At 38.9% G+C, this 14,966-nt stretch overlaps 2 protein-coding genes across 2 annotated transcripts; one reads left to right on the top strand and one right to left on the bottom strand.

Annotated features, from left to right (window-relative positions):
• Positions 1–406: 406 nt before the first annotated feature.
• On the bottom strand, positions 407–8,522 carry LOC137989316 (tropomyosin-like). The gene is made up of 3 exons (XM_068835141.1): positions 7,609–8,522; positions 2,337–2,669; positions 407–1,455 (listed from the first exon to the last, which is right to left on the bottom strand). The coding sequence occupies exons 1-3, from the start codon at positions 8,158–8,160 to the stop codon at positions 1,435–1,437; spliced, it is 906 nt and encodes a 301-aa protein (XP_068691242.1). The 5' UTR covers positions 8,161–8,522; the 3' UTR covers positions 407–1,434.
• Positions 8,523–8,687: 165 nt separating this feature from the next.
• Positions 8,688–11,399, top strand: LOC137989315 (tropomyosin beta chain-like). Its single transcript, XM_068835140.1, has one exon. It carries the CDS (start codon positions 8,802–8,804, stop codon positions 10,182–10,184), a length of 1,383 nt encoding a protein of 460 aa, XP_068691241.1. The 5' UTR covers positions 8,688–8,801; the 3' UTR covers positions 10,185–11,399.
• Positions 11,400–14,966: the final 3,567 nt, after the last annotated feature.

The following is a 14,966-nucleotide window of genomic DNA, read 5'->3' as shown; positions in this document are numbered from 1 at the left end:
GGTTCACAGGCCTGTTGGAAGCGTGCTTGAGTTTCAACAAAATGAGGCCCAAAATCAGTGAAAACTTGTGACGCAGATGAATAATAAAGTCGCTGCTATTTCCAAAATGATGGAATTACCTGGTGATAAATAACGTCGTACGCGTCTTGGAGAGTAAATTTTGACTTTGCATAAACAAGAGTTGGGCGATTGTGATCTTTGTTTTGACTTCGCTCATTTCATTGTCAAACTTTATAACACTTGACAGAAAAAGAAACTTACAAAAACCCGGTATCTTGCCATCATTTGACACAGATGCTTCACTGTTTGGCGAGTAAACATGCCGCGGTAACTTAATCACGGCGCCCGCTGAATTCCGGCCATGTCACTTTCGATTTTGCAATTTACTTGAACGTAGCAAAAATCAATTGGACCGGATGTCGATATACCAAAGGACTTCGAAGAATTTCCCAATTTCTGGGAAAACGTTACTTTAATGTAACAAATGTAAACTCTCGTTTACGGCGAACAGCAGAAATAACCCGATTTTTTTTGTTCTTCCCGTTTTTTTCTTTCCTACGTGTTGGTTAGCATTTTCGAGTAAGCACAAACGTATCAGAATTAACCTGTTATTTATCGAGAACGAGATCATAAAAGGAATTCTCCTTAAAACCGATTTACATCACTAATGAGACTAAGCTAAGACATGTCACAAATAAAAGGTACCGATTTTTCCAAAATACCACCAATAGCTGTACTATGGAGGTGCTGTTCATAAACGAACAGGATCACAAGATACATCTATTGTTATTTGCTATACCATACATACAGTGCATTCCACGTTAAACTATCGATCTAAAATTTTATGAAGTTCCTTCCCTTCACAAATAAAATATCTGCAGCTAACAAAAAAAGGTTTGGCTTTACTTCTAGCATGTCTAGCCATGAAATACGTAGCGATTGACCTCAAATATTATATGTTGAACTTTATCCTTCTTTAGTTTACTGAGCAATCAAAATTGCGCTAAACTTAAACTTGCGCTAATCTTAAGCTTAACAATCAGAGATAAACGTCTTAGCCAAGTCATAACTTGAAATAAAACCAAGTAATAAAAAAAATAAAAGGATCTTTTTCAGATCGTCTTGTAGGAACAACTAAGCCCAGAAAACGGCTCACCAGGGACTGGGTACTATAATGAGGTTTCCATACACATGTATCCTTTTGTCAAAAATTTGGGAATTATAACTGAAAATCCTAATTATCTAAAAATTGTACTTGTATTCAATTTTAATTAGCATTATATTTCAGTTCTCAAAAATTCTAAGGTGGCAGAAGATGGTGTAGGAATCCTTTTTACTGATTTTTGCTCCTCGTTCCCCTGTCATCAAAGCGTCCTCGTGCACACACGTTCTTGAGTAGGGTAAGGTGGTAGAAGTATTACAAAAGCTTGGGGATTACATAAGGCACAGTATTTCCTGTTGAGGAAAGAAGTATATGCGGAGTTTGAATTGTGACAAGCTTGATCGCGTATCGTAAATTACATCATCGTTGTCAAACATAATTTGAATGAAGTTACCCAAAGAAGCCCAAACAAATGGCTAAAACATTCTAACAATGGAAGGCCTTAACTGGTCACTCTGAAACAGCTTTTGCGGCTTTCGGCTTTAACGTTTAGTTAAGAAAGCCAAAACGAAATTAATTATGGTGGACTTATTTACACCAGCACGACCATCAACGTAAACATTGCCAGTTGCTTTCAGCTTAGCCAGCTTTGAGAGCACTACGACAATGCATCAGAATGGCGGGAAAGTTGATGGCACGGCCACAGACGTGTGTTCTTTGAGGTTCTAAAACACATACAGTGTTGACAATGTAACGTAGCGCGAACATTGTGACGCACCTTCTCGGTCTTTTACAATCCAATCAAATCTCCAGAAAGCATTAAAATTAACCAAAACGAAATGACAGTCAATTGCACTATAAGGAACAACAAGAAAAAAACAGTGCAGGAATTATCTCAAATATACAGCAAATAAATGTAATTTCTTTTAATCAAGAACAAAGAAAAAAAGGAAAGAAAGAATTCCGAGAAGCCCAAATTCGATGAGCCCTGACAAAGTGGCAAATTTTCCTCGAACAAAATTTAGCACCAGATGCAACGTTTAACTGAAAAGATTCCACCTACTGTAGGATGCGGTGCTTTATATGGTGCTTGTATTAAATTATGACTTAAAACTGTTGCAGGTGCCTGTCCAGTCTCAGTTATTTCGAAATATATAAATATTTTGCCCTCAAATTATTTCTATGTATGGCAGCAAAAGGCAGTAAGCTTGAGCATTAATTTAAAAAGCACTACCTTGTCAAAAATCACATTGTTTCGATCAGAACTGATCATCTCTGCCACTTCCATCCAGCGATCTTTAAAGGACGCCATCATAGTGTGGGTGCCAGAGCTCTTCAGGATCCTTACAGGGTCAGTTTTCTTGCCAGCCAGATTCACTATCCTTTGGAGATTTTCAGTTTTCACTGTAGCTGTCTCCGTCACCATGACGACTTCATCCCAGAATGAAACAGCTTGCATGATAAATGAAACCATGTTTTTTATGTCACTAAGCTTCTCGTGGCAAGCTTCTCGTTCGCTTCTCAGTTTACTTACGTTATGGGAAATCACTCTCAGGTCTCTCTCTATCTAAGAAAACAAACAAAAAAGTAACCTGTGCTTCATGACCTCGCAATAGTTTGTTCAGAAGGCCTTAACGGGCGAAAAATTCAATTAAAAAATGTTGCCGGCCAAGTCAGAGCTTTATTTGGCGACGAGCCAACTCGTACTTTAGACATATCGCGGAGATTACTGGAAAAGTTGAAAATTTCCATAGTATGTAAATACTATGTTAATAACATGTAAATCATCAAGAAGATGCTGTAAATGAAAATTTACATGATTTTTAACCATTTACATGTTATGAGAAATCCTGTAAAAAAAACATGTAATATTTCAGGTGAAACAAATATCAGGTAAATTTCTCAAACCAGGGACATGAGACCATGAAAATCCAATAAGGGAACCTGTAAATATGACGTAAATCGAATAAACGAGCCTGTAATAATCATGTGAATCAGTCGAATAAAGGAATAAGGGGGCCTGCAAATATCAAGTAAATCGAATAAGAGAGACTAAATACCATGTAACAGACTTAACTGATTGGAGTGTAATGTGAAAAGCCAAGTTTCTACCCCATATGAACCATGTAAGCGTTAGCCCTACCAATGGAAATGGGCCCGCATTAGGACAGAGAAAAACTGTCACCAGGGTGGGAATTGAACGTTTGCAAAAACGTAATCCTTCCTTGACCTCGTACGTGTTCATTCCCGTGACTTTAACATCTTCAGTTCCCACGGCCTGTTCCCGTCTGACCTTGTAGCTCAGTCGGTAGAGCAGCGGTTATCTAACCCGAAGGTCGTGGGTTCAATGCCAGCCCCGGTCAGAGTTTTTCTCTGTCAGTAATTCCCAGGCAAAACCTCTATCAATAACAAAATTTCCCAGCCAGCTCATCGAAACATCTGTATTTTTGCCAGCCAGCAAGATTCCTCTGCGGAACAGATAATGTGAGGAACAGATTCGTTGGGTGCCTCTGAATATAAGTGCTACACGGCCAACGTTTGCAAAAACGTTATCCTTCCTAAATACCATGTAAATCGAATAAGGGGGCCTGTAAATATCATGTAAATCGAATGACAGAGCCTGTCAATATCAATAATATAAATCGAATAAGTAGGCCTGTAAGTATCATGCAAATCGAATAAAGGAGACTGTAAATATCATGTATATCGAATAAGGGAGACTGTAAATGTCACATCAAAAACAGCTGTTTTTATAATTTTTTGATTTTTACTTCCTTTATCCGAATGTAACACCGTCCATCAATTAATCAAGATTCTCACATTAAATCAAAATTTCATGTTTGATATGTTTCTGTCATAATAAATATAACCATAATTTCCGCTTGTGTGACAATGTAGCCATCAATATTCATTCTGTCAATAATAGTTTTACAGTAAACCTCTCCTTGCATTCACTGTCTTCACTCTGCTATTCTATATGAACGTGTACAGCTCATGTACTGTTCACTAAAGAATAGTATACTATAACAAAGTTAACTGCATGGCAAGACCTACTTTTCAAGTTACATCGAACTGTATGAGGCGCGCCACCCGCCAGTTCAGATGCGAAATACTATATAGCAAAAGCATAAAGTTCGTATTGTTATTAGTGGCAATGATCTCTGTGTAGGTAAACTTCTGGGGGGGAAACTGTGCTCTGAGAAGGAAAATGCTGGGTAAATATCTTTCCAAAGGCAGAATGATAATCCTTACTGCAAAGATGGTTCGTGTTACTTCTGCTGAAAGAGACAACTGCGTCTGCTTTCTTCATTGGAATCATTTAAAAGCTAGAAATAAGTTCTGTTCACCCCCGCTTCCCTCTCATTCGGCAAGGATAAGTCATTTTCCTGTCTTCCATTCCCATATTCTAAACACTGGTTACTTTTGCAAGAGCAAGGCTATAAAATAGAGACAATATGTTTTTATTTTAAGAAATATTGTAAAATAGCTTTGAAACTAAATATAAACTTGACTCCAATGGAACTTGACGTTATCCTTTCCCGTGGCGTTTGGTAGTAGTGTATCGTTTAAAATATGTTTTCGGCATTTTTCCTGTAGCTGGTACACCACATTTTTTTCCTAGTTGGTGAGTGGAGATTTTTTTAGCTGCTTCCTCCGTTACCCTGTTTAGGGGGTGTGGAGACATTCACCTGCATGTGCTTGGAAAATACTCATTTCACTTTTACTTGCCTCACCCCAGCAAAAAGCCAGCTTAAATTTTGCGCCAAGTGTAAAGACACTTATAGAGGAACGTAATCATACGTCCAGCAAGATTAGAAGCATTGTCTGCTTCATACTCTAAGATTTTATTCAATCTGTACAACTGATCCAACTGATTACCCAATAATAGACCCACAATGGACTCAAGATAACAGCCTGCGCAGATGAGTCTATCCGGTTTATCCTCAGCAACGACAACAATCACAACAACGACTATGGTATGTGTTACCACAAAACAAAATATACAGTAACTTAAATAACTCTCTAATTTTATTATTGTAGGTACCATATATTCATTACTACCACTATTACAGGTGGAAGTATTCTCAGAAGTTAATACCGAAACCCACGCTTAGCAAGAGAAAGACTCGAAAAACATAATTTATTTGAATGTAAGATGTACTGTCACAGTTTACTTGAATTAAAAAAAACGAAATTATGTTTTCTTTGTGCTTTTTTCCATCAAACATTGAACAAGAAGGGTGTGGCAAGTGAACAATTCTCTCATTCTAGATAATTTTGAAAAGCTGGTTTGATAATTTCAGTTAGCTCTATACCACCACATACAATGATGGAAGTCAAGCCCTGTACCATACAAGAGAGATGAGTATCTTTTAGGATTGCAGAGAGGCGTAGTGCTTGTAGCACCCACCCATCTCCGAAAGCAAGGTGGAATGTTGCTTGCTATGCATGGTTTGACCAGATAGGCACAAACAGCAGGAAGAGTTTTAGGCTTCAGCACTGGAACAAGAATAAATGCCATGTTTAAGAAACAACAGACATGACACTTGCATGTTTTCACAAATGTCACTAAAGATTCTTGGAAAAACAAAGATGGCCTAGTTTTTTCATAATCGGGGATGTAGTGGTGAGCTAAACATATTCTTAGTGATATAATCTCGAACGTATGGACCAGTGTTGGCAGCATAAATCTCAAAGAAATGAGGTGAAAAATTGCTTTAAACTACCTGAAAAAAACCAAGGTAACTCTGCTTGTTTCTTCAAGTAGTTTAAACAAAGCTTTCACCATATTCTTAGCGATCGTGCGCATTACCTCGATAGTTATTCAAGAATTAATTACCGAGCCCAGCTTAACTGTTAGTTTTAATGATGGAGAAAAAATGGAGTACTTGGAGAAAAACCCTCGAAGGACAATCACAGGAGAGGAGCAAGCAGGCGAATTTTGTTTCCTCGCTGATGTCATTTAAACACAGAAATTACTGAACCAATGTGGTCCGACGTCCTATGTCCTCGACCTGCAGTATCAGGCTTAACTCAGTGGTAAGAGGCAGCCTATTAACCGCTTCTAACACACGGTGCGCTTAAACTGCGGCTTAAGACTGTTTATTCTACCGATAAATAACATTTTCTTATTGACTGGGAATTTAATAACTCGGACTTCTGTTGCCAAAATTGCACGTAGGGAAATGGGATTGGGATTGGGATTGGACGACCCTCCTTCAGGAAAACCCCCAGCGTTTTTAGTGGAATTGCGCTTAAGCGAAACGTAATAAACGAAGAATGTTGTTAGTTTAAAATTCACAACTTCAAGATTTTAAACGTTGTGAGCGAAACACGAGCAAACATGGTTTGGCAGCCAAGATAATTCTTTCATGGAAAGGGCATAAACAAATAAATATTGGATGCCTAAAATAAGCTTACCTCTTTACGACTTTCTTATCGGAAACATTTGAATTACTGTTTAGTTTTTGTGTGGAGTCCATGTTGAGCCTGAGATCTTGATCGCAGAAATTAACGAAACACCTTTTCCTTTACAGCCGAATCAACTCAACAGCTGACTCAAAAATCTCAAAAACTGGAATCGGTTTGTGTTCGAAGCGGAGCATGGGCACTCAATTTGCCGCATGCGCAAGAGTGCTGTTGCACCATTATAAGATGGCGGATAACAAGAAAGAGTCCAAAGAGCCCGCACGCAAGTCTCGTGACGGTCCGGAATGTAATCCCTGTATACTTTCAGACCGAGCTCATGTAAACTCAATCGTACTGGTCAGAGTTCGCAGGGTTTTAGAAAGCCTAACGTCTATAGCTCTTATTTGGGCGCCCCTGACCCTTACTCGGGCTGTAATTTAGTTCGTTGGGATAACGTCACTTCAATTTGCTCGTTCTTAAACTTAAGACGATTTCACCATATAAAAGCACGTCGAGGCAACTAACTAAAGGAACGTCAGATTTAACGCTCTCCATTTGTGACTGGAATTCCGTTGTAATTCGTGGTTACGGTAGTTAACCGAATTGAATCACCGTATCATGTTGTTAAATTAAATAAAACTCAACGCGAAAAGTAGAAACAGAAATGAAACCAATGGCAAACATGGCTATGAACTGTTTGTTCACTTCTGTATTACCGAAGAAGTAGTTGACTCAACGACTTTAAAAAAATGCAATGTCTTAAAGGAGTTGTAGCTTTCCCGTGTTGTGGGTTTTGGAGTTTTCATGTCACATGCTGAGTTAAACAACATTTTCTAATTCTAATAATTCTCGCAAAAGGGCATTTAACTGAGACGACTCTGACAGCTCAGGCAGCATTAAAATCAACAATACGCACGCTCATTCGAAACAGTCGCCAAATATTAGAATGAATCCTTTAAATTGATCAACAGTTACCTTGTATGCGCTCTGCACTCGGGAAATACCGTAGGGGAATCAATTCTCAAAAACTCAAAAACAGCCGATCGATCTCCTTAGTAATAAAACCCTTCCCCTAAAAATGAAAGATATGAGCTCACCTCAGAAATCTGAGAGTTCACCCATTTGAGATCACTTTCTGCTTGATCGACATCCCTTTCGTGGCGTTGCATTTCTCTGTAAGCTTCAGACGCCTTTTTTGAGCTGTCCTCAAGTAGAGCAAGAAGCAAGCCAACAATAGGTATCCAGAAAAAAGGCTTCATTTCCTCATATTCCCTTTCTGCATCTCGCTTCGCTCTCTCCGCCTCTTGGTATCTCCTTGAGGCCTCTTCTTTACTTCGTTGATATCGCTGCCTCTCGTCGTTCAACGAGGAATTCTTATTCTGCAATGTTTGCTTTTTGTTTGAAAGCTGCGTCTCTTCAGCGAAAAGGTCGTTCATTTGCCGAGTGAGATTCTCTACCTTACGCTTATGATCTTCCTCTGTCGTGCTCAGCTGACCAATAAGGATAGCAGCTTTTTGTTTCAACATTTGCCCATCTTTCTGCACGGACCGCAGAACGACCTCCGAGCGTTTAGCATCGCCGCTTTTAATAGCCTCCAGAGCTGTTTCCACGGCGTTAAAACACTTAGAACTCAATGAAATTAACGCCATGTTGCTCAAGCTAGTTCAAAGGGATACGTTAAAATCATGTAACGACAGAGGGAACAAAAACTACAAAAGCCGCTATGGCTGCGAGTCTTCCGTTTTCGTTTGTCGGCAGAGGTTACTGAGAGGCAAGTTCAATCTGACATGACGTCTTATCTGTCAACACGTAAAGAATGCAATTCATTCATTTTCGCAGTTTCCAAGTAAAGACCCGCAGGTGACATATAAGATGTACTAACTGCGTGACACCTTTCAACCAAACAAGGTAACAAAATTAAAGGACGTTTTTTTCCGTGCGTGGTCTTGCGTTTAGAGACGCTTTTTAATTGCCACAGAAACTGAAATGTAAACATGCATAGATCCCTTTCTACCCGAATACGCAGATGAAAATTCCGACCTGCTTTCCAAGAAAATGAAAAGTGCTTTATTTACAAACAGCTGTAAATCACTCCACAACCAAATATGGTAAGAAAACGCCACCATTGGTCAGATTTGTGTGGTAACAAGTCCCAACTATGCTTTTTCCTAGAACAGAACATTTAACTGGGCGCATGAAAGTTAACGCGCTTTATCCCTCGGCACTCAATTACACCGTTCCAAACTAAGCTCCTCTTGTGCTTAACTGAAGCCTTAAGAAACCAACAAAAATGGCTGGGACAGACATAGTCATCGATGGAGAGCAATTCAACCTTGTGTCCATACCAAACGCTGGAAGCAAACTGGTGCAGACCGCTAAAGGCCATCTTCTTGGCTCGCTGGATCTCCAAAGCCTGGTAGAAGACTTGGGGAAACTCGGTAACTTTATTCGTGTCGCGTACAATGGTGTAGCAGGACACACTGAGGTACAGATTAAAGTACAGCGGGTTGGCTACAAGATAACGAAACTGGCCGACAAATCAGCCGTCACCGTACACAAATTTAAAGGTGCATCACAGAGCGTACTCGAAGAACTTAAGGGAACCTATGAATACTTGCTAGATGGACTAGAGGAGATGGCGCTCGAAACACTCTCACAACTTACCAGCATTGCCAAAGATATGGCTGCGGCTGCAGATGAGCTGCACAACGATTTTGAGAAGGCAACAAAGGATGTAATAGATGCTTTAGAAGACACACAGAGAGCGAAAGGTTCTGAGGAAGAACGAAAGAAAGCTCTGGAGGAAGAGAGAAAAGAATTTGAACTCAAGAAACAGAAAGCAGTGATGCAGCAAAAGCATGCAACTGAAGCGGAACAACGAGCAAAGGCATTCTATGACGAGGCTCAGAAGAGAGAAAACAAGGCGATCGACGCACAGGACAGCCTATTAAACACAATAACGGGTGCGTTAACAGGCATCGTAAGTGCTGTTCAATCGGTAGCAACACTTGAGATCGACAAGGCAGTCGAAAAGATAACGAGCATTGGTGACAAGTCGGGGCATAAAGAAGCCATGAAGATGGCAAACGAAGAAAAGAAGAAGCAAATGGAGGAAATGCAGAAGCAGCGAGATCTTCGCCAAGAGGCTCTTCTACAATGCTTAGAATTCGCAGAGAAAATCAAGAACTGCCAGGACGACGGCGAGTTGGCAGAAGCAGCCATTAAAGCCTTGCACAGCTCCATCGGCGCACTCAAATCTCTTTCTGCTATCATGATGAAAGCAGCCATATTCTGGCAGCAGATGCAAGTGCACTGTGAATCGTTGGCGACAGGAGAAATGCAGAATCAAGTTGAGAGAGCAATGAAGATGCCCGAAGAAAAGCGCATAAAAGTGTGGACTTCTAATGCCTTCAAGGGAAAGGCCCTGCGATACTATTCCAAGTGGGTTGCTCTGGATGACGTGTGTGGTGTGTACATGCTCCAAATCAAGGAGACCAGACAAGATCTGTACAACTACTTGGAGGACAACCCAACCATCGAAGAGGCCAGAAAGAACGTTCGTGAGCTGGCCGCCACCTTTGGAAAGGATTTAAAAGAAGCTCAAGAAAAGCTGGAGAAGGAAAACATGAAGGCTTTAGAGGCGAAAAAGGAACTTGAAAACTCTGACAACTAAAGCAATCTAAAAGAACGTAAAACAACAGTAAGAACTGTGGAGTAATTACCTTGGTCTGACACACCTTATAATGCGGTCAGGTTTTATCAAGCGTTAACACAAGCCTCCGATGAGCTATCGTTTTCTAGAATTTAGTAATTTTCTAGATTGCAAATTGCCATTCGTAACGTGACAAATCTGCTCTAGTTTTCTCTCAAGTATGGTTACAGTATACTAGTATCCCACTGAACGAAAACAGATATAGCAAATGTGGAGAAAAATAATGCATGGCAAATGCATGCAGCTACGTTTGTAAACGTTTGCTTAATTTTTCTGAAAAGCAAATATCACATTTGCCACAGTTTTTCTACCCAACGCAATGCTCGTAAAAGCCACACTTGTCTTCAATTTGCTGTTGTGAGTAAAAGTAGGGATAACATGGTATTTTTATTGACATTTGGAGGGGTAGTAAACATGATGTTAAAACTAAAATTTTGCAAGTACTTTCCGAGAAAATATTAGTTTTTGTACCTGTTTTCTCGGAATGGCAAATGTGTTCAAAGGAGAATTTTTGAAGCGATTTGCTCGGAATAACAAATGTGTAGTTTCGCAAGGTTTTGCTCAGGATAGCAAATGTGTTCAGGCATGTATTTTTGTAGAGATTTGCTCGGGATGAATGTAACCAAAATACAATTTTTTCACACAATTGCTTTTTATACCAAATGCAGTCAAATACCCAGCTTGTCATGCTTTTTTACGTTAGGAAGTTTAACTATTTGCTCAGGTAGTATTGCGATCAAAATAATTTTTTTTTCCTCACTGTAGAAAATGTGATAACAATAATTACCATTTTTGCTTAGAGTAGCAAATATAGGTTTTGGTCAAGATGACAGATGTGATCCAACACATCAGTTTTGCTTTTAAAAGCAAAATGACTAAATTGTGATTTTACACCACTTTTGTTCAATTAGGCCAGAAGTGAATGCTTTTTAATTTTTTTTTTCCTCAAAGCAAATGTTTTTTTTATCAAAGAATCTGTTTGACATTTTCCTTTAGATGGAAGATGACATTACCCTTGAAACGGTGTTGATTGAATACTGCAACGACTATTTCAATAATAAAATAAATCAGGTTTAATTACCTAATCAAATGCAATCAAATGTCACATTCTCAGTTTTGTCTATTAATAACACAAGTGCACATTGAAATGGCAATTAAATTGCTCCGAAACTTGGATGGACTTATTTGCACTAAATTCATGAAGCTGTTTTATTTTACAATTAGACCCGTTGCCCGTAAGGGCTACAGGTTAATAACCCATGAAGCGAAGCCGAATGGGCTATTGATCCGTGGCCCTTGAGGGCGAAGGGTCTAATTGTTTTAGTATCACCCAACTAGTCGGACAGAAAAGGCAATGATAAAGTTAGCAAATGCAAGTTGAAAATATATTTATTTGGGAATAAAACGAAAGAAAGCGTCACGCTTTTCGCTACTCGAGGACTATTACTAATAATCCTCTAGTAGAGTAGCCAATCAAAATGCAGCATTTGCATTAGTCCACTAGTTGGGTGATACTAATAAGCTTTAGACAGGTGCCTCCATGCAGTGGAACTCAAAGATGAATTATTCCCAAGAAACTAATACCGAAAATAATTCATTCTCATAATGCACCCCACATACAAATATTACATACGAAAGATTGTAGGTAATATAAATACTTGAGGATAAAATTACTCAACAGTTTTCTTCAAATTCGGAGCTGAAACAGACGCTTTATCCGATGCAGAAATAGCAACAATACAACTAGCAGCAAACAATTATTACTCAACTTAAAAAACAATTACTTTGCGTGACAGTATATTCATAATTTTGATAGCTATATTTAAATCCGAAATTAATCTTACCTAATTATTTACATTGCTTAGGTTGGAGCAATGATATATAAGGTACATAACAGGCCTCTGTCAATTATGACATCTCTTTAAATTGTCTTTCTGCTTTGGAAATGTAACCTCCAGATGTGGTTTCATGTTGCCTCAAATACCATGGCTTTTGTTTTTGTCAATACGATGATTCCTTTGGATGAATGCACATTTTGAATCCCAAAAGCAAAACAAAATATCCCTTATAGTAGTAAACTTGGCAATGTTAAAGGCAACATAGAAGTTAAGACTATTAAGTTCAGATACCAAACTTTTGATTGGGAATTAATAAAAACCTAGGCTGACCTTAGGACAATATATAATTGCCATATAATACATGTATGTGCACTGTATGCTCTCATAATCCCCGCTCGCAGTAATTTACGTCTCATCTAAGAAAAAGTCAGTACCTAAATCGAACCTGCTTGAAAGTTGAAATAGCAGCCAGAAGAATGGCTCAGCCATTTCACATTGACCTATATACTACATTCAATTTGTTTTTCATGTAAAGTTAATAGGTTTGATAGCTGAACTGGGCCCGAGACTATTATCAAACAACTTACACCGATGATGCACCAACCATAATAAACTGTGGTGAAAATTTTCGCAACCATTGTTTGAAGGTAAGTTCCTTTAGTAGTGTACTCCTCTATGGGCGGCCATCACCGCCAAAAATACGAAGTATGTCAAAGGAATATAGCAATGTCAATTGGTTCATTGGCGCAGTGCACAAGAGACTAAATGAGTTAGAAATGATGCAGCCTAAATACAAGTACTCGTGTTGCCTTTTGTCAAATGGTTCACTAAAAAAGTAAACGAACTAGGAAGATATTAAATTGTCTAGTCATTTCTGTTAAGACGGAAGAGACTAACTAAAACCGTTCTATGGAAATAAAGATCGGTTCATCTTCCAAACATGAACTGGTATAGTGTGTCACCAAACGGTCCGGTGTGATGTTAATAAATGGCTTATCTTAACTTGACGTGGTTCAGTCCATCGATGTTCAGTGTAATATGAATCGCTTTAACGAAAGGTCAATTGATTTAGTGTAATTACAAATGCTTTATCGAGACAACAAATGACTCATATGGTATGTATATAAATCCACCTAACATGAAATGGTTTATGCAAAGGACAAATGGTTTACCTTGATGTGAAATGAATTAAAGAAAAAAAAATACAAGTGGTTCGAAGTATCGGCAAATGATTCAATGTAATCTGAAACGGTTTGACAAACGGACGATTGATTTAGTGTAATCACAAATGGCCCAGCGAGACAACAAATGGTCTGAAAAGAACTGAAATGCTATAGTCCACTAAGAAACGAATCGACCTAATTTAATATGAAATGGTTTTCCCTAATGCGAAATGAAGTAGAGAAAAGACAAATGGTTTGGGGCGACCACAAACGATTTAACCCTTTGCGTGACATATACAACACTTCGCCGAACCGCCAAAATGGAACAGCCAAATGTCTAATGGAACGGCCAAGTCTAAAATGGAACTGTCCAGACGCAAGTGGGTCACGGTATCGGCAAATGATTCAATGTAATCTGACACGGTTTAACAAATTGACGTTTGATTTAGCGTAATCATAAGCGGCGCAGCGAGACAACAAATGGTCTGAAAAGAACTGAAATGCTACAGTCCACTAAGAAACGAATCGACCTAATATGAAATGGTTTTCCCTAATGCGAAATTAAGTAGAGAAAAGACAAATGGTTTGGGGCGACCAAAAACGATTTAACCCTTTGCGTGACATATACAACACTTCGCCGAACCGCCAAAAATACCAATGTGAAATACAGCCAAATATCGAATGGAACAGCCAAGTCTGAAATGGCACAGTCCATGTGGGGTCTGACGTCAAGATCGGACATCAACTACTTAAAATTTGGCGCGAAAGCAGCTTGTTTACAACCGGGATTTCACCTGCCCTTTGTACAGTTCGGTAAGTTTGCTTCTGCTGATTTTCTGTTAAAATTATTTACTGCCTTCATTACAGAGTTTCGTCGTCATGCCAAAGGAAGCATTGGTAAATTCAGATATCAACTGTAGTTAGGATTGAAATGTTTACATGCGCAATTGCAAATGCATCATCGTCTGCCATGATTCCTCATGTGGCAGGGTTTCCACAGTCTGACTTGTTTCGTTAAGCGGCCTTTTTGCTGTAGACACTGGGTTTTATCGGTTTACTTGAAAGTATTATGATCTTGGAACGAAATGGTTCGATCAATCGGTCGGTGTCACTGACTAAACTAAAGCTAAACATGATCATGATCTTGACTGTTTCGTCACACGTTTTATTCTCGATAGCTTCTGTTTACGATTATGTCACCTTCCAGCTCTCTTCACTTATTTTGAACGCTACATAACGGTGTAGTTGTTTGAAACAAAAGTATAGGATAAGATTTGATAACGGGTCCATCAGTTCACGGAATTTGGTATATCGGTAGTAAGATAAGAAAACACTAAGAAAGCCTCGCCTGTACTAGCCCAGCGTGACGTGAAAAAGGAGGCTTGCAATTTGTTTGGTCTTGTTGATGTTAATTGAACTTGTTATCCTTTAATTTGTCGTCCCAAAAAGGCCCTCCATTCCTGAACAAAATTTGGAATATAATGACTTATTCCTGAACGTGAATAACACATAATTCTTTATTATACATTTAAGTTAGTTCTCCCCTTGTGTCAGGTGAGACGAGGATAAACCAAAAATCGATTCCGAATTAGACATGGAATCCTTCTTGGACAGACGGAAGTCTTAGTCTTTCTTGGTTTTTTGCTTCTTTAGGTTGAGTGCTGCATGTGAACATCATTCTATATAGATCAGCAGACGAACGTCATGGTAAATAACCTAATCAGTACTCTATTTGTTCGAAT

The sequence above is a fragment of the Montipora foliosa genome, unplaced genomic scaffold (assembly GCF_036669935.1).
Source record: "Montipora foliosa isolate CH-2021 unplaced genomic scaffold, ASM3666993v2 scaffold_452, whole genome shotgun sequence".
In the NCBI taxonomy this organism is placed as follows: domain Eukaryota; kingdom Metazoa; phylum Cnidaria; class Anthozoa; order Scleractinia; family Acroporidae; genus Montipora; species Montipora foliosa.
Note: the sequence above shows the minus strand (reverse complement) of the source record. Positions and strands in the feature narration are given on the sequence as shown.